Source organism: Hyperolius riggenbachi, chromosome 8 (genome assembly GCF_040937935.1).
Source record: "Hyperolius riggenbachi isolate aHypRig1 chromosome 8, aHypRig1.pri, whole genome shotgun sequence".
Taxonomy (NCBI): domain Eukaryota; kingdom Metazoa; phylum Chordata; class Amphibia; order Anura; family Hyperoliidae; genus Hyperolius; species Hyperolius riggenbachi.
Genome location: NC_090653.1, coordinates 286952672 through 286978744, shown reverse-complemented (window position 1 = coordinate 286978744; position 26073 = coordinate 286952672). Strand labels below are relative to the sequence as shown.

The following is a 26073-nucleotide window of genomic DNA, read 5'->3' as shown; positions in this document are numbered from 1 at the left end:
AACAGCTTATACTGTACATACTGGAGGTAGCAGAGTTCAGCACACACTGCAGCTAGTTTACTATCAGTACAGGCACAGAGTAACAGCTTATACTGTACATACTGGGGGCAGCAGAGATCAGCACACACTGCAGCTAGCTTACTATCAGTACAGGCACAGAGTAACAGCTTATACTGTACATACAGGAGGCAGCAGAGATCAGCACACACTGCAGCTAGTTTACTATCAGTACAGGCACAGAGTAACAGCTTATACTGTACATACTGGGGGTAGCAGAGATCAGCACACACTGCAGCTAGTTTACTATCAGTACAGGCACAGAGTAACAGCTTATACTGTACATATTGGAGGCAGCAGAGATCAGCACATGCTGCAGCTAGTTTACTATCAGTACAGGCACAGAGTAACAGCTTATACTGTACATATTGGAGGCAGCAGAGACCAGCACACACTGCAGCTAGTTTACTATCAGTACAGGCACAGAGTAACAGCTTATACTGTACATATTGGAGGCAGCAGAGACCAGCACACACTGCAGCTAGTTTACTATCAGTACAGGCACAGAGTAACAGCTTATACTGTACATAGTGGAGGTAGCAGAGATCAGCACACGCTGCAGCTAGTTTACTATCAGTACAGGCACAGAGTAACAGCTTATACTGTACATATTGGAGGCAGCAGAGACCAGCACACACTGCAGCTAGTTTACTATCAGTACAGGCACAGAGTAACAGCTTATACTGTACATACTGGAGGCAGCAGAGATCAGCACACGCTGCAGCTAGTTTACTATCAGTACAGGCACAGAGTAACAGCTTATACTGTACATACTGGAGGCATCAGAGATCAGCACACACTGCAGCTAGTTTTACTATCAGTACAGGCACAGAGTAACAGCTTATACTGTACATACTGGAGGTAACAGAGATCAGCACACACTGCAGCTAGTTTACTATCAGTACAGGCACAGAGTAACAGCTTATACTGTACATACTGGAGGTAGCAGAGATCAGCACACACTGCAGCTAGTTTACTATCAGTACAGGCACAGAGTAACAGCTTATACTGTACATACTGGGGGCAGCAGAGATCAGCACACACTGCAGCTAGCTTACTATCAGTACAGGCACAGAGTAACAGCTTATACTGTACATACAGGAGGCAGCAGAGATCAGCACACACTGCAGCTAGTTTACTATCAGTACAGGCACAGAGTAACAGCTTATACTGTGCATACTGGGGGTAGCAGAGATCAGCACACACTGCAGCTAGTTTACTATCAGTACAGGCACAGAGTAACAGCTTATACTGTACATATTGGAGGCAGCAGAGATCAGCACACGCTGCAGCTAGTTTACTATCAGTACAGGCACAGAGTAACAGCTTATACTGTACATATTGGAGGCAGCAGAGACCAGCACACACTGCAGCTAGTTTACTATCAGTACAGGCACAGAGTAACAGCTTATACTGTACATATTGGAGGCAGCAGAGACCAGCACACACTGCAGCTAGTTTACTATCAGTACAGGCACAGAGTAACAGCTTATACTGTACATAGTGGAGGTAGCAGAGATCAGCACACGCTGCAGCTAGTTTACTATCAGTACAGGCACAGAGTAACAGCTTATACTGTACATAGTGGAGGTAGCAGAGATCAGCACACGCTGCAGCTAGTTTACTATCAGTACAGGCACAGAGTAACAGCTTATACTGTACATATTGGAGGCAGCAGAGACCAGCACACACTGCAGCTAGTTTACTATCAGTACAGGCACAGAGTAACAGCTTATACTGTACATACTGGAGGCAGCAGAGATCAGCACACGCTGCAGCTAGTTTACTATCAGTACAGGCACAGAGTAACAGCTTATACTGTACATACTGGAGGCAGCAGAGATCAGCACACACTGCAGCTAGTTTACTATCAGTACAGGCACAGAGTAACAGCTTATACTGTACATACTGGAGGCAGCAGAGATCAGCACACGCTGCAGCTAGTTTACTATCAGTACAGGCACAGAGTAACAGCTTATACTGTACATACTGGGGGCAGCAGAGATCAGCACACACTGCAGCTAGTTTACTATCAGTACAGGCACAGAGTAACTGCTTATACTGTACATACTGGGGGTAGCAGAGATCAGCACACACTACTGCTAGTTTACTATCAGTACAGGCACAGAGTTACAGCTTATACTGTACATACTGGAGGCAGCAGAGATCAGCACACGCTGCAGCTAGTTTACTATCAGTACAGGCACAGAGTAACCGCTTATACTGTACATACTGGGGGTAGCAGAGATCAGCACACACTACTGCTAGTTTACTATCAGTACAGGCACAGAGTAACAGCTTATACTGTACATACTGGAGGTAGCAGGGATCAGCACACGCTGCAGCTAGTTTACTATCAGTACAGGCACAGAGTAACAGCTTATACTGTACAGTCTGGAGGTAGCAGAGATCAGCACACACTACTGCTAGTTTACTATCAGTACAGGCACAGAGTAACAGCTTATACTGTACATACTGGAGGCAGCAGAGATCAGCACACACTGCAGCTAGTTTACTATCAGTACAGGCACAGAGTAACAGCTTATACTGTACATACTGGAGGCAGCAGAGATCAGCACACACTGCAGCTAGTTTACTATCAGTACAGGCACAGAGTAACAGCTTATACTGTAGAAAGATGGGTTGAGATTAGCAGAGGGAGAATAAAAGAAGGGGCGAGAGAAGGAGGGAAGCATGCAAGGAAATGGACGGGGTACAGAGAAGCGGGGGAGGGAGGTATGGGGGTAAGTGGACGGGGTGAGGGGCAAGAAAAGGATGAAGGTGAGAGAAAAGGAGGAGGGGCAGATGGAGTGGAAATGGGATGGGGGGGGGGGGGGGCAAGAAAGGGATAAGGGTGAGAGAAGAGGAGGATGGGCAGATGGAGTGGAAAAGGGATGGCGGGGGGGGGGGGGGGGGGGGGAGTAAGAAAGGGATGAGGGTCGAGAAGAGGAGGAGGGGCAGATGGAGTGGTAAAGGGATGGGGGAGGGGGGGGTAAGAAAGGGATGAGGGTCGAGAAGAGGAGGGTGGGTGAAATCAGACTAAGAGGAGAGAGGGTACGATAGAAGGTGGTGGGAGGAGTGAAAAGCACAGGGAGAGGGGATACATAGCAGAGGGGGGGGGGAGGGTAGAAAGAATTGGGGACTCCGGTGACAGAAATGTAACCACCAGTGTGACAACCACCTCTGTACAGCATTAGGCTGCAGAGATAAACTCTGAATAAACAGGCTGCATGTCTTGTAAAGAGAGATCTGCTCTGCAGTGTCATTGCTGCTCAGTCGGGGTAACAGGACCCCCCGATAGCGGATATACCCCAAACATACAAGTGTATCCCGTATGTACCGAGACGCCACTAGCCTGGCAACACATACACGTTATATCACTTTATTATAATATAATTATCATAGTATATCCAACAGCAGATGCCTGAACTATAAAGGCTGGAAATGAAGGGACTTCCCTCTACAAAAACAATTCCACACATATACAGGGCATCCAGGAAGAATTCACAGCGCATCACGTTTTCCCACATTCTATGTCACAGACTTATTCGCAAATGGATTAAAGGATACCACAGTCGAAAAAAAGTTTGCAGCAGTGTGTGGGGGGTTAAAATTACATACAGTTAGCCAGTCCTGCCCCCTCCGTCTGCCGCCGTTAGTCTCCTATAAGTCCCGGTGCCCGACGACTTGATTGACCCCGTACCTGGACATACTGCGCCCTGTGCACGCAGTATGTCCCCCCCTCTTCACTTCTGGCCGGCGCATAGCGATCGGCTCAGAAGCACGTTCATTCCTCTGCCTCCCCTGCGCTGCGTGTGCGCTCCATTACACTTAGCGTCACATGCTAATCATGTGACGCTAAGTGTAATGGAGCGCACACGCAGCGCAGCGCAGAGGAGGCAGAGGAATGAACGTGCTTCTGAGCCGATCGTCATGCGCCGGCCAGAAGTGAAGAGGGGAGGACATACTGCGTGCACAGGGTGCAGTATGTTCGGGTGGGGGGTCAATCAAGTCGCCGGGCAGGACTGGCTAACTGTATGTAAATTTAACCCCCCCACACACTGCTGCAAACTTTTTTTTCGACTGTGGTATCCTTTAAATTCATTTTTTTTCTTAGAATTCTACACACAACACCCATAATGACAACGTCAAAAAGTTAACTTGCATATTTATCAAAAATAAAACAAACAAAAAAACAAATAATTGAGAAAGCACATGTACATAAGCATTCACAGCCTTTGCCATGAAGCTCAAAATTGAGCTCAGGTGCATTCTGTTTCCCCTGATCATGCTTTTTGCAGCTTAGGGGTAGATTTTTGCAGCTTAGGGCTAGTGCACACCAAAATCGCAATAGCAATTGCTAGCGCTTAGAGATTGTGATTTTGTGAAGTAATTTTTGAATGAATGAGCATTTTTTGCTCAATTATTCCCACTGCTGTGAGAGCACCCTCAGGCTAGGTTCACACTATAAATCACCAGCTCTTTTTTAAGCGCTGAGCAATTTTTTTAAAATCGCCTTTCCCTGGGCTGTATAAAGTGCTTTTTAAAGTGAACCAGAGACGAAGCACTCTTATGTATTTACCATATATATCAGTGGGCACATTAGAGAAAACATCTACCCTGCTCTCTGTTTCATCCTTCACTGCTCAGCCTGCTTGTTATCGGCCCTGATAACATCCTCGACTGAGCATTCAGTCTGGCTTTGCTGAGGAACCATTATAGCTGAGCCACAAGGGGGCAGGCTTGGGCTTGAAAAGACATCCGAGAAGACAGACTCAGCTATAATGATTCCTGAGCAAAGACAGACTGAATGCTCAGTGGGGGATTTTATCAGGGCTGATAACAAGCAGGCTGAGCAGTGAAGGATGAAGCAGAGAGCAGGGTAGGTGTTTTCTCTAATGTTCCTACCGATATATATGGTAAAATACAGGAGGGTGCTTCGTCTCACTTTAGCGCTTTTGCAGAGGGATTTTTTTTTTAACACTTTCTGACGTCAGACAGGAAATTAACTCTTGTACCTGCAAATGAATAAATACAATGTATTTATTCATGAAAGTGCTGGGGAAATTGCTATACAACGAGCTTTTTAAAGCACTTTGCGATTTCTCTATACCTTTCTTTATAGGCAAATCGCCCAGAAAATGGTACAGGCAGCGCTTTGGTGAGCGGATCGGAATCGAAACCACTCATTTGTGAACACTCTCATAGAGAATCATTGCAAAGGCGCCTTTAGGGCGATTTCTAAAATTGCCAGTGCTTAAAAAAGAAAACGCCCTAGGCGTGAAGAAGTCCTCACAGGGTAACATTAGCCAAACACTTTTCAAAGTGCTGGCGATTTGAAGAGTGTTCAGAAGCGCTCTTGGTGTACACCAGCCCATGATCAGAGTCCACTTGTGGTAAATTCAGTTGCAGCCCTAATATGGACCCCGGACTCTTCCGAGAGCTGGCCAGGCATCTAAACTGAGTGATCGGGGGAGAAGGGCTTTAGTCAGGGAGGTGACCAAGAACCTGATGGTAACCCCGTCAGACCTCCAGAGGTCATCTTTAGAGAGAGGAGAACCTTCAAGGACAACCATCTCTGCAGCAATTCACCAATCAGGCCAGGAGGGTATAGTGGCCAAACAAAATCCTCTGGTCTGATGAGACAAAGATTGAACTGTTTGGTGCGAATGCCAGGCGTCACGTTTGGAGGAAACCAGGCACCGCTCATCACCAGGCCAGTACCATCCCTACAGTGAAGCATGGTGGTGGCAGCATCATGCTGTGGGGATGTTTTTCAGCGGCAGGAACTGAGAGACTAGTCGTGATAAAAGGAAAGCAACCTATGTCTGATCATTGCCCCACCTCCCAATCACAGTGTAAAGTCAGGATAGGCTATTATCCAGAATGGAGGCGAAGCTTCAGACAGAGAATCCGCCCCCTTCATGCCATGTAACTCCAACAGAAGCTTTTTAGTCTGACGGTGATGCTCGGGATGTATTTATTTACCTACGTAAAATTTCACGTTAAATTTTGCAATTACACGTAATTAAGATTTCAAAATTGCATTGAAATTTGCAGCGAGGTCAATACCCCCGACATTAGCGCTCAACAGTAAAACCCCCATACTTGCTACAGTCACCAGATTTGCTAGGTATGTTAGGGGGAATACTGGAATCAAGTATTTAAGAAAAAAAAAAAAAAAGACCTTGACGTTGTTAATACAATTGATTTTTAAGCAGTTAAAAGAAAAATGGTGTTTAACCCACTTATGGCTCCTGGACTCACATCTCACGTCCATACTAGCTACTCTTATACTGGGAATACACAATGAGTTTTTTTAGCAAATTTACTGGCCAATCGATTTTCTGATCAGTTTTCGGGGATTCCAGTGCTGGATTCCTGAGGTTTAGGAGGACGGGGAAGTCTTATTAGGATCCAGAGGATTCCCCCTCCCGAGGTCCGTACTCCCAGAGGGTTTTTTTTTTATTATAGAGTCTCTTTAAACAAAACTGTTTATGCATAAGCTAAAATAATAGGAAAAGGGAAGGGGAAGGCTTGAGTTCAACCAACAAGAAATCTGGAGTGTCCTACCTGCGTATCCGCCGCTGGATTTGATGTACATCTGCCCGTAGTGTTCCTCCACCATGGTGTCGTAGGCCTCATCATCCTCGTCATCTTCCTCGTTGTGATAGGAGGTGGGGCTGTCTGTGGTCGGTATGCTGCTTGCGCTGGGACTTGTGCGCTCCCCTTGCTGATACGCCACTTGCTGCATGTTGGGGAAGAGCGTGGCTAAACTTGACATGCCATAGTAAGAAACTCGCGGTAGCTTTGGTATTCCCACAATGGATGAGCCTCCTGAACTGTCTCTGTTTTGGGCCTCCGACGGCCTTTTGCCGGACAAATTCGGGACCGCGGTGGGTTGCACCTCCAGGCTTTCGTTCTTCACTCTGGTTAACAGCGGGATGGGCATGGAAGGGGACATGACGTAGGAGGCTGGGGTAGCGGCGGGGGCCGGGGTCGGGTTGCAGGGGCTTTGGGGTTCTGAACTGGCATCTTCGATCATAGTAGTCTGAGAGTCACAATGAGGAGAGCTGACTTTGAACATCAAGTCCGTCCCTCGTTCCACGATGTGCTGAATCTGCAGAAAGCCGGCCGTGTACATCACCACCAGCTGCTCGCTGGCCGCCATGGTCAGCTTCCCGGTGTAGCAGAAGGACAAGATCTGCTGGAAGCAGGTCGGCGGCACGGTGGCGGGCAGCTCGAAGGCGTTCTTGCTGTTCCCGCTGAAGAGGTCTCTGAAGTAGAGGCTGCTGGCCGCCAGGACGGCGCGGTGAGCCTTGAAGGATTGGCCCTTCACCACGATGGAGACATCGCAGTAGAGTCCCATGAGCCTCTGCTCGTTCAGGCATCCCAAGACCGTGTTCCCAAAATTGGGAATTTCTATGTGTAGCATCTGTGACATGGCTGTGTGGTGACGGAGAGGGCTTCGGACATTCAAAGAATTCGCCACAGAGAGAGTTCACATCTGAAAAAAATAAATAAAGATGGAGAAATTAGAATCAACCAGAATAACCAACACCATCTTGAAAGTAAAAAGAAAACAGCAAAAATGTAACGCCCAATAGAAACAGACAGAGGGATGTGGGCACACCATTATGGGCCAACCAAGATGAGACTGGGGCCCCTGGCTGACGTGTGAACCAATGTTTGCAACCAAGATGAGAGCCAACAATGAGATGCTGTTACAGGGAGGAGGTCGCCTATCCTCGGGTGAGCACCTCCTTCCCTCAAACAGACATGGATCATGGATGGGTATCCCAGCATGAAAATTACCCAAAACTATTAATAACCATGTGTAGGAGAAGTCATGGAGAAGCATGTGAACAGTGTGGTCAGGTAATAGATATGTAAGTCTCTGATTAGTGATGGTCGTGTCTAGGAGAAGTCATGAAGAAGCATGTGATCAGTCTGGTCAGGTGATAGATATGTAAGTCTTTGATTAGTGATGGTCGAGTCTAGGAGAAGTCATGGAGAAGCATGTGATCAGTCTAGACAGGTGATAGATATGTAAGTCTCTGAATTTTAGTGATGGTCATGTCTAGGAGGAGTCATGGAGAAGCATGTGATTAGTGTGGTCAGGTGATAGATGTGTAAGTCTCTGATTAGTGATGGTCATGTCTAGGAGAAGTCATGGAGAAGTATGTGAACAGTGTGGTCAGGTGATAGATATGTAAGTCTCTGATTAGTGATGGTCATGTCTAGGAGAAGTCATGGAGAAGCATGTGATTAGTGTGGTCAGGTGATAGATGTGTAAGTCTCTGATTAGTGATGGTTGTGTCTAGGAGAAGTCATGGAGAAGTATGTGAACAGTGTGGTCAGGTGATAGATATGTAAGTCTCTGATTAGTGATGGTCATGTCTAGGAGAAGTCATGGAGAAGCATGTGAACAGTGTGGTCAGGTGATAGATATGTAAGTCTCTGATTAGTGATGGTCGAGTCTAGGAGAAGTCATGGAGAAGCATGTGATCAGTTTGGTCAGGTGATAGATATGTAAGTCTCTGATTAGTGATGGTTGTGTCTAGGAGAAGTCATGGAGAAGCATGTGATCAGTGTGGTCAGGTGATAGATATGCAAGTCTCTGATTAGTGATGGTCGTGTCTAGGAGAAGTCATGGAGAAGCATGTGATTAGTGTGGTCAGGTGATAGATGTGTAAGTCTCTGATTAGTGATGGTCATGTCTAGGAGAAGTCATGGAGAAGCATGTGAACAGTGTGGTCAGGTGATAGATATGTAAGTCTCTGATTAGTGATGGTCATGTCTAGGAGAAGTCATGGAGAAGCATGTGAACAGTGTGGTCAGGTGATAGATATGTAAGTCTCTGATTAGTGATGGTCGAGTCTAGGAGAAGTCATGGAGAAGCATGTGATCAGTTTGGTCAGGTGATAGATACGTAAGTCTCTGATTAGTGATGGTTGTGTCTAGGAGAAGTCATGGAGAAGCATGTGATTAGTGTGGTCAGGTGATAGATATGTAAGTCTCTGATTAGTGATGGTCATGTCTAGGAGAAGTCATGGAGAAGCATGTGAACAGTGTGGTCAGGTGATAGATATGTAAGTCTCTGATTAGTGATGGTCGTGTCTAGAAGTCATAGAGAAGCATGTGATAGATATGTAAGTCTCTGATTAGTGATGGTCGAGTCTAGAAGTCATTGAGAAGCATGTGATCAGTGTGGTCAGGTGATAGATATGTAAGTCTCTGATCAGTGATGGGCGTGTCTAGGAGAAGGTATGGAGAAGCATGTGATCAGTCTGGTCAGGTGATAGATATGCAAGACTCTGATTAGTGATGGTCTAGTCTAGGAGTAGTCATGGAGAAGCATGTGATCAGTGTGGTGGTCAGGTGATAGATATGTAAGTCTCTGATTAGTGATGGTCATGTCTAAGAGAAGTTATGGAGAAGCATGTGATCGATTTGGTCAGCAGATCTAAGATGTAAGTATCTGAATTGCTAGTCATGATCATGTGGTAAAGCAGGATGTGATCACAGCAAATAAGAGCTTTGCAAATCTATCAGCTGATCAAACAAACCGCGTGCTTCTCCACGAGTTCTCCTAGACACGATCACTACCCAAAACACACGGCCAAAGCAACAATGGAGTAGCTCAAGAACAAGCACAGGAAGGTCCTGAAGTGGCCTCGCCAGTCTCCAGAGCTAAATCCAATAGAAAATCTTTGGAGGGAGCTGAAGGTTCAAGTTACTAAACATCAGCTTTAAAACCTTCCTGACTTGGAGAGGATCTGCAGAGAGGTGTGCAAGAAACGCCTGACCTCAGTACTTGGTGGCAGAACCCTTGTTGGCAATCACAAAGTCATCTTTCCATAGGGGATCAAATATTTTTTCCCTCATTACAGTGCAGATCAAGCTCTGACTTTGGAGCGCTGGGTTATTGAGGGGTCTTTTGTTGCTATTCTGTTTCTCACAGGCACAATAAACTATCCATGGCAATTATAGACGGGGCATTTCTTGGTCAGAGGTTAAAACAAGTAAAATCAGCAGGGGATCAAATACTTCTTCCCTTTGCTGTATTCCTGTCTTGAATGCAAATTTAATGTAACATTTTATGGTGCTTGGAACTGGGCCAATCAAAATCAACAGGAAGTGTATCTGATTGGTCCAATGCCAAGTGGCATCCATTTTGCAATGCGGGTTCCATATATTTGCATCTCATTCACTCTCTCCAGACAACATTATAGTTTCTGTTCCATAAACAAGGAAGCAGTAGATAAAGCTCATAAAACGACCATTATCAATAAAAACTGTGAAATTTAAAAGTTTTGGACTAGTCCATATCCTCATGGGGAGTCTCAGAATTACCTTCATACTTTCCAGCAATTCCTGGAAAAGGATCTGTACAAAGATGCCACCAGCCGCTGTACTAGTTTGTCAGTTGGACTGAGCAACTGCCGTTCAGTAAATGCATTTTGTAAATAGAGAAATACCTGAGGCTTGCCCATGAGGAGATGGACTAGTTCAAAACCGGTCAGATCTGTACTGCCTACTGTAAGTGACAGCGACATAAGATATAATACATTTATAGTGCGTTTTACTCTGGAACAAATCGTACATTTCATACACATGCATTCTGAATATTCCACAGTTTGTGATAGCAGGCATTTAATACATGTCTTGCCCTTAAAGGGATCCTGAAGAGATAAACATATGGAGGCTGCCATATGCATGCCATAAGTATTTATTTTTAAACAATACCAGTTGCCTGGCTGTCCTGCTGATCCTCTGCCTCTAATACATTTAGCCACAGCCCCTGAACAAGCATGCAGTAGATCAGGTGCTCTGACTGCAGTGTGACTGGATTAGCTGCATGCTTGTTTCTGATGTGATTCAGACACTACTGCAGCCAAATAGACCATCAGAGCTGCCAGGCAACTGGTATTGTTTAACAGGTAATAAACATGGCAGCCTCCGTATACTACTCACATCAGGTGTGCTTTAAGGAAGAAATCCAGGATGCCCAAAAACTACAAGAGGTGACAGAGAAGCAGAAATACACTAACATGTTCATTTAGACATCTTTTCACGGATTTGTTTCCACTGACAGTCATGAATATGGGAGGAATCAGCTGGATGCACCGAGCTCATGCAGTACAGCAATCTACTAACGGTATAATGCTGTCACCTGACATGATCATTAGTGATGGTTTCAGGTGATAGTTTAAGAATGATCACTGTACTGACCCTGCTGGGCTCCCAGCTGAGAAGTCTGCTCTGTTCTATGGAGAGAACAAGTGAGAAGCACCCCTCTAAGGAACCTTCAAAGGACGTTCCTATAGCAACAATCAGGTGAGACCGGTAAAAAGGTTGCCTAGCATTCGAATGTCCGTTTAGGCTGTAATTTTGGCTATAGCGGCGCTCAGTGAGTAATTTGGGCAAAAGACAGAGCCCATATTGCGATAAAATTTGGCCATCAGCAATAGCTGGAAGTCGAATTGCGTCTTACCCCCCCCCCCCCCCCCCCCCGTATGGCGCCACGGAGGGGGAATAGTAATTAACGCCGCCAGGCAATTTGCTACAGCCGGGTGAGCAGTTTCTCAGTGTCAATCTGCGCAAAAATGTCCTGGCGCCCTTTTTACACGCACGCCAATCAGGTGAAAGCGATCTGTCCAATCGGATCACTACCCTGACAGGAGCTAAAGATTGGAGAAGCAATGCAAAAAAAACAACAGGTTGAAGAGCAGCTCCGGACTTCCCGGTGTCAGTTTCAGAACAAAGATTCTGGTTCTGACTACAGATGGTCGATGAGATGCAGATAATTCTGACTTGCATGCAAATGTAATGCAAATTGTAAGCCTCTTGGAACTGAGCCAATCCAAACTGTCAAGAAGTGCATTTAATGCATGCAATTGTGCATGCATGCAATCCGGAACCATAAGGAAGAAGATTCTCCTGACATGCAAATATCCAGTGACTCAGGAAGTGGATATTGTGCTAGCAAATGAAGGTCACTAGAAAATCAGTGGCTAGCAAATCATGCAGCAGTTTTTCTATTGCATTACTTAGGGCCGCATCCACTTCCTGTGTCAAAAGAGTAGATTGCAGTGCTGAGCGCGGGGTCTATTTCCTGTATCAGTAGAGAGGGGATTGCATTCCTTGGTGCAGCACCCACTTCCTACGTCGTTAGAGAGCGAATGTCATTGCTTAGCGCGGTGTCCACTTCCTGCATCGGTAGAGAGAGGATGTCATTGCTTCGTGCAGCACTCACGTCCTGCATCGGTAGAGTGGATTGCATTGCTTAGCACAGCACCCATTTCCTGCATCAGTAGAGAGTGGATTGCATTGGTTAGCGCAGCACCCACTTCCTGCATCGGTAGAGTGGATTGCATTGCTTAGCACAGCACCCACTTCCTGCATCAGTAGAGAGTGGATTGCATTGGTTAGTGCGGCACCCACTTCCTGCATCGGTAGAGAGTGGATTGCATTGGTTAGCACAGCACCCACTTCCTGCATCAGTAGAGAGTGGATTACATTACTTAGCGCAGCGCCCACTTCCTGCATCAGTAGAGAGTGGATTGCATTGGTTAGTGCGGCACCCACTTCCTGCATCGGTAGAGAGTGGATTGCATTGGTTAGCACAGCACCCACTTCCTGCATCGATAGAGAGTGGATTGCATTGCTTAGCACAGCACCCACTTCCTGCATCAGTAGAGAGTGGATTACATTACTTAGCGCAGCGCCCACTTCCTGCATCAGTAGAGAGCGGATGTCATTGCTTAGTACAGCATCCACTTCCTGTATCGGTAGAGTGGATGTCATTGCTTAGCGCAGCAACCACTTCCTGCATCAATAGAGAGTGGATGTCATTGCTTAGCGCAGCAACCACTTCATGCATCAATAGAGAGTGGATGTCATTGCTTAGTGCAGCATCCACTTCCTGCATCGGTAGAGTGGATGTCATTGCTTAGCACAGCACCCACTTCCTGCATCAATAGAGAGTGGATTGCATTGCTTAGCGCAGCACCCACTTCCTGCATCAATAGAGAGTGGATTGCATTGCTTAGCGCAGCGCCCACTTCCTGCATCGGTAGAGTGGATTGCATTGCTTAGCGCAGCGCCCACTTCCTGCATCGGTAGAGTGGATTGCATTGCTTAGCGCAGCGCCCACTTCATGCATCGGTAGAGAGTGGATTGCATTGCTTAGCGCAGCACCCACTTCCTGCATCGGTAGAGTGGATGTCATTGCTTAGCGCAGCACCCACTTCCTGCATCAATAGAGAGTGGATTGCATTGCTTAGCGCAGCGCCCACTTCCTGCATCGGTAGAGTGGATTGCATTGCTTAGCGCAGCGCCCACTTCCTGCATCGGTAGAGTGGATTGCATTGCTTAGCGCAGCGCCCACTTCATGCATCGGTAGAGAGTGGATTGCATTGCTTAGTGCAGCATCCACTTCCTGCATCGGTAGAGTGGATGTCATTGCTTAGCACAGCACCCACTTCCTGCATCAATAGAGAGTGGATTGCATTGCTTAGCGCAGCACCCACTTCCTGCATCAATAGAGAGTGGATTGCATTGCTTAGCGCAGCGCCCACTTCCTGCATCGGTAGAGTGGATTGCATTGCTTAGCGCAGCGCCCACTTCATGCATCGGTAGAGAGTGGATTGCATTGCTTAGCGCAGCACCCACTTCCTGCATCGGTAGAGTGGATTGCATTGCTTAGCGCAGCGCCCACTTCCTGCATCGGTAGAGTGGATGTCATTGCTTAGCACAGCACCCACTTCTTGCATCAATAGAGAGTGGATTGCATTGCTTAGCGCAGCACCCACTTCCTGCATCGGTAGAGAGTGGATTGCATTGCTTAGCGCAGCGCCCACTTCCTGCATCGGTAGAGTGGATTGCATTGCTTAGCGCAGCGCCCACTTCCTGCATCGGTAGAGAGTGGATTGCATTGCTTAGCGCAGCGCCCACTTCCTGCATCGGTAAAGTGGATTGCATTGCTTAGCACAGCACCCACTTCCTGCATCGGTAGAGTGGATTGCATTGCTTAGCGCAGCGCCCACTTCATGCATCGGTAGAGTGGATTGCATTGCTTAGCGCAGCGCCCACTTCATGCATCGGTAGAGAGTGGATTGCATTGCTTAGCGCTGGGTCCACTGCTTGTATTGGTAGACAGTGGATTGCATTGCTTAGCGCAGCTTCCATTTCCTGCGTCAGTAGAGAGTGGATTGCATTGCTTAGCGCAGCACCCACTTCCTGCATCGGTAGAGTGGATGTCATTGCTTAGCGCAGCACCCACTTCCTGCATCAATAGAGAGTGGATTGCATTGCTTAGCGCAGCGCCCACTTCCTGCATCGGTAGAGTGGATTGCATTGCTTAGCGCAGCGCCCACTTCCTTCATTGGTAAAGTAGGATGTGTTTGCTTAGCACAGCACCCACTTCCTGCATCAGTAAATTATGGATATTTGGGAGAATTTCTGGCAGTTCTACCAGTATTTGTAACAGGTCCTCTTTAAAGCAGCGCCGGCTAACAGGAGGCAAGTTTAAACAGCGCTCTTCCAGCAGAAGTTTTAATCGGCAATCTCGCGGCTGGCAGATGGGAAATGATGGCGTCTGCTGGCACGGAGGAGAGCGGAGCACGCCGAGTTCACGCAAAAAGGCTGAAAATCGTTCTGTCTCGTTATTATGCTTCAAACAAGCAATATGTTTTGGATTTTCGGCTTATGTTAGCACTCATCATCGACTCAGCGCTGACTCACCAGCGAGGAAAGAGAGAGCGTCGCGAAACTTTGTGTCCTCGGCTAGCGGGGGCCGCACGCTACGCATACTCCACCCCGACACGAAAACTGCACACTCACAGCCTAACTGCTAAACCAACCAATCTCTATAACAACATTCAGCTTCTGATAACCAGACAGTGCCCTCCCCTGACCAGCACTGTCCTGGGATGATAGAACCGGGGTACTGCCTGGTCTCAGCTCCACCCACTACAGCTCCGCCCACACTGACACACGACACAGAGAGAGACTGATTTCACTGACGCAACTGAAGATACCGACTGCATCTGTATGGTTACAGGCGCACCAGTACAGTAAGCTGGTGCCGCTCGCGCTGGTACAGAATGGATACACTCATGCCGGAAGGGGGTTCCGGACAGCGGCGGCAGGAGCAAGGACTTCAAAACCCTCTATAGGTAAGTATTTCCTTTTTCGCTTTAATGGATGCCTGCGTTGAGAGGGATAATGGAGGCTGCCATATTTACTTTATATTAATCAATGCAGTATGCCTGGCTGTCCTACTGATCCTCTGGCTCTAATATATTTAGCCATAGCCCCTGAACAAGCATGCAGCAGATCAGGTGCTCTGACTGAAGTGTGACTGGATTAGCTGCATGCTTGTTTCAGGTGTGTGATTCAGACACTACTGCAGCCATAGATCAGCAGGGCTGCCAAGCAACTGGTATTGTTTAACAGGAAATAAATATGGCTGCCTCCATATCTCCCTCACTTCAGGTGTCATTTAAAGTGAAAAAGCAAATACTTAAAGGGACACTTAAGCCAGAAAAAAAAATGGAGTTTTGCTCACCTGGGGCTTCTACCAGCCCCCTGCAGCAGTCCTGTGCCCTCGCAGCCACTCACTAATCCTCTGGTGCCCCGCTGCCAGCTAGTTTCGTTTTGGCCACGCGTAGCTTTTTCCGCACTCCCCACTGTAATTAGTGCTATTGCAGGCCGCAACGCGATGCGGCCCGCAATAGTGCTAATTACAGTCGGGAATGTGGAAAAAGCTACACGTGGCCAGTACTGACGGGCCTGTCGGCAAAAATGAAACTAGCTGGCAGCGGGGCACCAGAGGATTAGTGAGTGGCTGCGAGGGCACAGGACTGCTGCAGGGGGCTGGTAGAAGCCCCAGGTGAGTAAAACTTTTTTTTTTTCTGGCTTAAGATTCACTTTAAAAAGAGAAAAGCTTCTGAATCCTACAGAGGCTTCCCTCGTCCTTTAAATGGAACTTGAAGTGAGATCATATGGAGGCTGCCATCTCTATCCCATTTCAAACAATGCCAGCTGCCTGAACTTTTGGCTTTAGTCGTGTTTGAGTCACGCACCTGGAACAAGCATGCAGCCAGCAGAGTCACACCTGGAACAAGCATGCAGCCAGCGGAGTCACACCTGGAACAAGCATGCAGCCAGCGGAGTCACACCTGGAACAAGCATGCAGCCAGCGGAGTCACACCTGGAACAAGCATGCAGCCAGCGGAGTCACACCTGGAACAAGCATGCAGCCAGCGGAGTCACACCTGGGACAAGAATGCAGCCAGCGGAGTCACACCTGGAACAAGCATGCAGCCAGCGGAGTCACACCTGGTACAAGCATGCAGCCAGCAGAATCACACCTGGAACAAGCATGCAGCCAACAGAGTCGCACCTGGAACATGCATGCAGCCAGCAGAGTCACACCTGGAACATGCATGCAGCCAGCGGAGTCATACCAGGGACAAGCATGCAGCCAGCAGAGTCACACCAGGGACAAGCATGCAGCCAGCGGAGGCATACCAGGGACAAGCATGCAACCAGCGGAGTCACACCTGGAACAAGCATGCAACCAGCGGAGTCCCACCTGGAGCAAGCATGCAGCCAGCAGAGTCACACCTGGAACAAGCATGCAGCCAGCGGAGTCACACCTGGAACAAGCATGCAGCCAGCGAAGTCCCACCTGGAACAAGCATGCAGCCAGCGGAGTCACACCTGGGACAAGCATGCAGCCAGCGGAGGCATACCAGGGACAAGCATGCAACCAGCGGAGTCACACCTGGAACAAGCATGCAACCAGCGGAGTCCCACCTGGAGCAAGCATGCAGCCAGCAGAGTCACACCTGGAACAAGCATGCAGCCAGCGGAGTCACACCTGGAACAAGCATGCAGCCAGCGAAGTCCCACCTGGAACAAGCATGCAGCCAGCGGAGTCACACCTGGAACCAGCATGCAGCCAGCAGAGTCAAACCTGGAACCAGCAGGCAGCCAGCAGAGTCACACCTGGAACAAGCATGCAGCCAGCGAAGTCCCACCTGGAACAAGCATGCAGCCAGCGGAGTCGCACCTGGAACAAGCATGCAGCCAGCAGAGTCGCACCTGGAGCAAGCATGCAGCCAGCAGAGTCACACCTGGAGCAAGCATGCAGCCAGCGGAGTCCCACCTGGAACTAGCATGCAGCCAGCAGAGTCACACCTGGAACCAGCATGCAGCCAGCAGAGTCAAACCTGGAACAAGCATGCAGCCAGCAGAATCACACCTAGAGCAAGCATGCAGCCAGCAGAGTCACACCTGGAACAAGCATGCAGCCAGCAGAGTTACACCTGGAACAAGCATGCAGCCAGCATAATTACACCTGGAACAAGCATGCAGCCAGCAGAGTCACACCTGGAACAAGCATGCAGCCAGCAGAGTCACACCTGGAACAAGCATGCAGCCAGCGGGGTCACTCCTGGAACAAGCATGCAGCCAGCAGAGTCACACCTGGAACAAGCATGCAGCCAGCGGAGTCACACCTGGAACAAGCATGCAGCCAGCAGAGTCACACCTGGAACAAGCATGCAGCCAGCAGAGTTACACCTGGAACAAGCATGCAGCCAGCGGAGTCACACCTGGAACAAGCATGCAGCCAGCGGAGTCACACCTGGAACAAGCATGCAGCCAGCAGAGTCACACCTGGAACAAGCATGCAGCCAGCAGAGTTACACCTGGAACAAGCATGCAGCCAGCAGAGTCACACCTGGAACAAGCATGCAGCCAGCAGAGTTACACCTGGAACAAGCATGCAGCCAGTGGAGTCAGCCCTGTAACAAGCATGCAGCCAGCGGAGTCACACCTGGAACAAGCATGCAGCCAGCAGAGTTACACCTGGAACAAGCATGCAGCCAGCATAATTACACCTGGAACAAGCATGCAGCCAGCAGTCACACCTGGAACAAGCATGCAGCCAGCAGTCACACCTGGAACAAGCATGCAGCCAGCAGAGTCACAGAATTTAATCTGCATGCTCATTCCTGGCCAGTGACTTATAGTATTAGAGGTGGAGCATCAGCACAGATGTCAGGCAACTGGCATTGTTTATTACAGAATGAAGATAGCCGCCTCCTTATTCCTCTCCCAGCCTTATAGATTACCCGCTGCAGGGTACGTTATGGCAACTCAAACCCATCCAATCACGGTTTCTCCTACACAAAATTGCAGATGAGAGAGGAGACAGGTATGGGCGACCCATGCAGACATCTCGGGGTTAACCGGTCAGTCAGGCGCACGCCGATAAATGTGTGGAGGTGGCTGAACAATCCTTCCCGCAACATCAAAGTAATAAGTCTGCAGCCGATATGAGTTTTTGTACATTTCAGACACATCTAAGGGTAACGACTCCCGACTCCTGCGGTATTCTAAAAATACAGCACCCCTGCTGCGTCCCCTCACACATAAATTCCCATCTCCAGCACAGATCTAAAGAAAAATGCCTCATAGCTCAGTAATCACAGCGCTCAGATGTTACCTTGTTAGGATTTTGAGCTGCAGAATCCTGATTTCCTGCCCTGAAAACGTGATCACATGACCAGAAGCAGGCGTCAAAGGGGGCTGTGCTGACTGGATTGCATCATCCTGCTGTTCAAAGTTCAGGGACATGAGGCACAGACTGAATCCTCTGGGAAGATTGCAGCCTGCAGCACAGTCATTTGGTTCAGGCAGCATCCAGATTCTACAACACCGACATCAGCTAACTAAGAAACTTCCACACAGTCACAGAATGGGCTCTGAAACTAAAGCCTGGCACACACCTTCAATTTTAATCGGCCAATCACTAATCTATTTTACCAACTTTTGATTCAAGTTGAGGATCTAACTTTTTATTTACAGATCGCTTCAGGTTTTAAATTTTATGTATTAATATACATTTTAGATGCCCTTATTTAAAAAAAATGTGAAATGCAATGATATAAATAAATATGCCTGAAACAAAGTCTCTGAATCAGACTTACTGCTGCCTCCGAGAAACCCAACCCCCCCCCCCCCCCCCTCACATGGGAATGTACCGCTCCGTGGCTCCCTCTGTTCCCAGCTGACGTGTACTGATGACATCATCGCAGACGCGTGGTGGGGGGGGGGGGGGGGAGCAGACATATGCCTACAGATAACATACGACACTTCAAAGTTACCGGAGACACTCGCCTTTGGGGAAGGAAATTAAGGTAATGATCTGCCATCTGCTGCAAACGTGGCCCAAACCTTCCCCACAGCGAATCGTGGGAAGTAAGACGCAAGAGCGAAGAATTTGCGATGGGCGCAACGGTTGTCGTACTTGTGGTGCACAACCACGCCGCAAAGCCAGACTGTCAACGTGATGGGAGGAGGGGGGGGGGACCGTACACAAGATACAGGTTGGGGAGGGGGTGTCATTGTCCCCAAGTAAGAACACAGGAAAAAAAGAAGCTCTTGCGAATTATAAAGAGATTTCTGCGGCTAGCATTGGACAGATCGAGACAAGTTATACTTTTTTTTTTTTTTTATGAATGGAAAATTGCAAAAACTCAAGTCAATGAGATGTGTTTGAATCATACATTAGCCGGAAATATTAGCAATTTCTACTCAGCTACGGACCTGGCCAATCAAATTCTCGGTTTGCCAATTTGCATCGGTTCAATTTCAGACTGCATACAATTTGCATGACATCTGAAAATGTATAAGCATCCCATTGACCAGTAAGGAGCTTTTTAGTATATTTTAGGTTTTGCAAATGTCAGAATGACTGATGTTAGCTACAAATAGCAAGGAGTACATAGCTACTCGTAATCAAAATGTAAATTAGTGTTGCCCCCGCGGGGGTTAACTTACCCAATGCGTTCGCCTATAGCCGATGCCTTCCACCTGCAGTCTGCATAACTCCACTACTTCCTGTTTCACCCCGGAAGGAGGAAGCAGTACAGCTACGTGGACTGCAAGTGAAATGCAGCAGCTATAGCGGACGCATTGGGTAAGTTAACCCCACCGGCAGTGGGCAGCGCTATCCAATTAAAATTTCGATTAGGAGTAGCTAACATCACTAGTCAAACAGATTAATTTCCAGAGAAACGGATCAAAATCGTAATAGAGCTACAGTTCCTTAAGAGGAAAAGTCTAGTCTAGTCTGTCAACTTAGCTTAAAGCACCACTGAAGTGAGAAGTATACTGTATGGAGGCTGCCATATTTATTTCCTGTTAAACAATACCAGTTGTCTGGCTGTCCTTCTGGTCCATTTGCCTGCAGTAGTGTCTGAATCACACACCTGAAACAATGCTTGTTCAGGGTCTAAAGGTCCAAACCCACGGCAGGATTTGATCTGTCAAAATGACAAGTGAACGATCGTTCCAACCAACATCGTGTTACCAACCAACATCGTTTTAAAGAAAAAGCGGTGAATGGCGGTTACAGACGGGAGTTGTACAACCATGCTCGTGCATTTTGAAAGCCCGTCATGGAATATCAAATCGGATCAATTCATTCAATGTCCCTTGTTTGTACAGATTAAACAATCTTTCCGCTAAAGCCTTTGGAACTCCCCCCTGCATGCTTCCTTGTTAACGATATTATCATCGGTAATCTTCTTGTGGCCTATCACTGTTGTCCACATCCCACCGCTAATCATCTTTAGTGTAAAGATTGTGGAAACTTTGTTCAATCGGCAGTTCCCAGCGATTCGGCATGCAGCAGTTTAGTGGTCTCCATACACCTCTCACTACAGTTGTCCTTTAAAAAGGTATTAGAGGCAAAGGATCAGCAGGACTGCCAGGCAACTGGTTTTGTTTAAAAGGAAATAAATATGGCAGCCCATACCCCTGACACTTAGGTGTGCTTTAATTACATCATCTACACCTTCAGCCATGAAATGCAAATAACTTTATCTACAGAATGAGTGTCGGAAGCTGAGACATTTGGTTGTATTGGAATTGGACTGTGTGTGAAGCTACTAATTTGGATAATTCCTCTGTTACCTCATGAGCCCTGACGAAGTTTCTCTATAAAAGCGACGAAACAAAATGTCTGATAAAACAGGGAAGGAGCGGCCATCTTGTTTCTCTTTGGCTATACCATGACTTGGATTCCCGAGAACTTCTCAGACTTGGTACTGCTGCTGTCCTGCGACAAGGAAAGATAATTCCTGACTCTTTCTCCCTTTACAGAACATCCTATAAAGCTGTGCAGCCCTCAGTCTCCCCCAGAGGCAGCTAATAAGACGCTGGCAGCTCGGCTTGCATGCAGAGTTAATGCAAATACCCAAATTAGAAATGAGGCAAAACAAAACGGGCAGAAAGCGGTACCGGAGTCAGGGACCGGCAGGACTACGGTCACATAATAAGGACTTTACTTCAGTAGTTTTTGTGATAATCATTTCCTCTCCGGGGTCTGGAGAAGGATTGGAAACTGTATCTCCTCCTTCCTGAAGGGCCAAAGCGCCATAATTCCCACCGACGCGTTCAAAATCGGGCGTAGTCAACGCTTGAAGCGAGAGGAACATGGAGGCTGCGATTACTGGGTGATGGGAGGAGTCTGTCTGAAAGGTATGATCAATGAGATGCAAAGATTTCAGAGTTCATGCAGATTTATGTAAATTTGTATGCAAATATATGCAGCTTGAAAATGGACCAATCAGTTTAAACCTGGGTGGGACTTGATTGGTTCCTTTTCAAGCTGCATATATTTGCATACAAATTTACATAATCCTGCATAAAGTAAGAAAAATTTCCATCTCATTGATCTCATCCCTAGTAACCGGGGGATCGGTGCGGATTCCTCTGTGCCGGTACCAATGCCAGAACCGCCAATCCATAACCAGTATGCAAATCAGACGCTCCAACCCCAGCATGGACAGAGAAGCTTAATGAGATGCCCAGAATTCTGCCTGGCATGCAAATTTCATGCAAATTGTATGAGGCTCGGAATCAGGTCAATCCAATGCTTTTCATGCAGATTGGCAGTGGCGTAGCAATAGAGGGTGCAGCGGTAGCAACCGCATCGGGGCCCTTGGGCCATAGGGGCCCAGAGGGGTCCTCCCCCAACCACAGTATTAGCTCTGTATTGGTCCTGTGCTGATAATACTCACTTCTAAAGTTGTCTTGCATAATAGTAATCATTAAAACTTGCACCGGGGCCCACAACTTCTTAGCTACGCCACTGCAGAGTGGGATTGGCCCAGTTCTATGCAATTTGTATTTAAAATGACCAGAAATGCATTGACCATCTCTGGTCTGTAGTGAAGGAATATCTGGTTGCTATAGGTTACAGCCAGTCTACTTCACCCTAGCTTTGGCGATACAGGTGTCTACTCCTAATCCAATTTTACCTTCCAATTAACCTTCTGAACGATCGGACTGGGCCAGATTGGGGATTGTTGATAGTACCCATCAATTGGATTATCGATCCATTTTTCAGACATACTCCATTTGATACGATCAGATTTATCAGATTGTAATTATCAGATCGTAAGGTTGATCGTTATGGTAAAACGGAATTATCAATAGGCATATCTATACAATCAAGATTGTATGTTGTGTGGTCAGCTTTAATGCAAAGGGCAAAACTGTAGCGCTTGCCATAGAGGAGGAACAAGGTGGGGAATAAATACTGTTCAAAGCAGGGTTTATGTTAGTTCATTTCACGTTACGATAAGGGGGTGAGTGGGTGATGGTGTATAGAATGGTATACCCCCCCGGCTACACACACACACACACACACACACACACACACACACACACACACACACACACACACACACACACACACACACACACACACACACACACACACACACACACACACACACACACACACACTGTACACACACACACACACACACACACACACTACAAACACACACACACTACAAACACACACACACACTGTACACACACACACACACACACACACACACACACACACACACACACACACACACACACACACACACACACACACCTTCTTATCGTTAAAGATTAGTACTTAGTTCAACACTAAAATTCGACTACCAGCAGATGTCAGGTTATTGGGCAGTGTGGCAGCTATGATGCTGGCCTTGCTACACTGATATTCTGGATGCAATAACCCGCAGGGTTCTCTCCACATGGCAATTGTGAATTCTCAGCTTCTGGGTAAGTTTTCCTCCAGATCGTCTGAATTCCACCATATGCAAAAGCATACTAAAAGGTGGTGGCGATATAGGATTGCACACCAAACATCACCACTAGCGCTCTGTCTGCATGGCGTCTGTATGTTCTCCCCGTGTCTGCGTAGGTTTTCTCTGCGTGCTCCAGCCCCCCCCCCCCCCCCACTTCCTCCAAACTCCTCACTCTACACCTGGCTGGACAGAATATGAATGCTAGTCTATAGAGGGGGCATTAGAGTGTAAGCTCCTCTGCTGCAGAAATGGATAGGAATTGATTGGTGATCACTTAAATAGCTCTGAGATATTCCACAGTGCTATACAGATCCCATCAGTCTCTGCAACAGAGGAGCTTACACTCTAATGCCCTCACCACAGTCACACGCTATTATTATTATTATACATTTATATGGCTCTGACATATTCCACAGCGCTGTACAGAGATCACTGATCTATTCCCATCAGTCTCTGCACCGGAGGAGCTTACACTCTAATGTCCTCACCACAGTCACACACTATTATTATTATACATTATATAGCTCTGACATATACCACAGCGCTGTACAGAGATCACTGATCCATTCCCATCAGCCTCTGCACCAGAGGAGCTTACACTCTAATGCCCTCACCACAGTCACACACTATTATTATTATACATTTATATAGCTCTGACATATTCCACAGCGCTGTACAGAGATCACTGATCCATTCCCATCAGTCTCTGCACCGGAGGAGCTTACACTCTAATGTCCTCACCACAGTCACACACTATTATTATTATACATTATATAGCTCTGACATATACCACAGCGCTGTACAGAGATCACTGATCCATTCCCATCAGCCTCTGCACCAGAGGAGCTTACACTCTAATGCCCTCACCACAGTCACACACTATTATTATTATACATTATATAGCTCTGACATATACCACAGCGCTGTACAGAGATCACGGATCTATTCCCATCAGTCTCTGCGCCAGAGCAGCTTACACTCTAATGTCCTCACCACAGTCACACACTATTATTATTATACATTATATAGCTCTGACATATACCACAGCGCTGTACAGAGATCACTGATCCATTCCCATCAGTCTCTGCACCAGAGGAGCTTACACTCTAATATCCTCACCACAGTCACACGCTATTATTATACATTTATATAGCTCTGATATATTCCACAGCGCTGTACAGAGATCACTAATAATAATAATAGTGAATGACTGTGGTGAGGACATTAGAGTGTAAGCTCCTCTGGTGCAGAGACTGATGGGGATGGGTCAGTGCTCTCTGTACAGCGCTGTGGTATATGTCAGAGCTATATAAATGTATAATAATAGCGTGTAACTGTGGTGAGGATATTAGAGTGTAAGCTCCTCTGGTGCAGAGACTGATGGGAATGGATCAGTGATCTCTGTACAGCGCTGTGGAATATGTCAGAGCTATATAAATGTATAATAAGTGTGTCGCTGTGGTGAGAACATTAGAATGTAAGCTCCTCTGGGACAGGTGAAAATTCTATACATGGTGTGACATTTTTTTTTTCATCCAAATACAAAGGCAATAAGTAATCACTAAAAGGATTAGCATTCATCTTTAACACCGAGACAACAAAATGATTTTACAGTATATACAGGAATTCCCCAAAACACATAACCGAAATCCTGACAAACCAAACAGACCCCCCCACCCTTACAGAGGTACGCTGGAACGCCATCGCAAAAACGCTTAATAAGTAATCTTATCGCTCTGGCTTGTAATCGCCACCTGAGACGAGGTGTAAAATCCCTTTTACTGCTCTCCCTGGTATGCCTGTAAACATTTGCTTTACGGCAAAACTTTTGATTTATTGACCAGCCGATCGCAGCTGCGGGCAGAAAGCGGAGGTCTGAGGCTTGTGATACGCGGAAGGCAGGTTTACCTCGCTCCGGGACGGGGGTGGGGGGGTGGGAAGGGATCAGAGCGATGCGTCCCGGTCATGAGGGGTTAACTGACTCACAGGACGGCGGTAGCAACGGAGATGTCACCCAAGATGAGCAGTCTGTCTGTCGGCGATGCGAACGCCATAAAGGTATCACTTACCTGTCGGGTATTATCCTTGCTGGATGGGGAGGGGGGTCCCCTAAGTCCCCGATGGTGAAGCGGGTCACTGGCTGGCGCTGACATTCGCGGCGCGGCGGATCCTGTTCCTGTGACATGGGCTGGCGCCGGGAATGCACTGAATGGGCATCACAGCCTATAGAACATGCTGCAGTGCGAATTGAGAATTCTAAATTTTTCATGCCCCGCCAGGGAGGGAGGGAGGGAAAAAGGAAGGGGGGGGGGGCGGCAGGTGGGGGGGGGGGGGAGCACCTCTGCGCTCTCAATGGAAACTCGTATGATCTCTGTGAAGATTTAAAAAGCAGTCGAGAGAAAAAGTGCAAAGATGTCTTTTTTTTTCCCCTCTCCAAGTCAGACATAAAGCTCCCCAATGCCACCAACCCCTCCCCTCTCCCCTCTCTCTCTGTGTCTGGATCTGAAGACGGTGCAGCCGACGGAAGGTAGGGGGGGGGGGGGAGAAAAAGCCCTTTAATATCTATCGCTGCAAACAAGTCGGCGTCGCGGAGACAGAGGCTCGCATCACATTACCTCACAGCAGGGTATGTCAGGACAATAGACCAGACACTTGTGCCGTAATGAGATTTGCCTCTTTTTTTGCTGCATTAAAAAGAGAGCGAGAGGGGAAAGCGCAGCACTAATCCCACCGCCGCAAAACCAAAAAACGCTCGGCGGCCAGCAAAATTTCAAGGCTTGCGGCTACTCCGCCGGGAAAGGGGAGGTGGGGGTCACCACTGAACATCCTCCCCAAATTG

The 26073-nt window shown here is 47.6% G+C and overlaps 1 protein-coding gene across 13 annotated transcripts in view; it reads right to left on the bottom strand.

Annotated features, from left to right (window-relative positions):
• Positions 1-26073, bottom strand: part of NACC2 (NACC family member 2) — a 247789-nt gene that overhangs the window by 54500 nt on the left and 167216 nt on the right. For 11 of the 13 annotated variants that reach the window (XM_068249108.1, XM_068249116.1, XM_068249111.1 and 8 more), the window contains one exon: positions 6631-7564. In XM_068249108.1, coding sequence (XP_068105209.1) covers positions 6631-7501 — 871 coding nt within the window. In that variant the 5' untranslated portion in view covers positions 7502-7564. Of the gene's footprint in view, positions 1-6630; positions 7565-21054; positions 21097-25303; positions 25349-26073 lie in introns of those variants that run through there. The other 2 variants (XM_068249118.1, XM_068249119.1) reach the window with 2 other exon arrangements.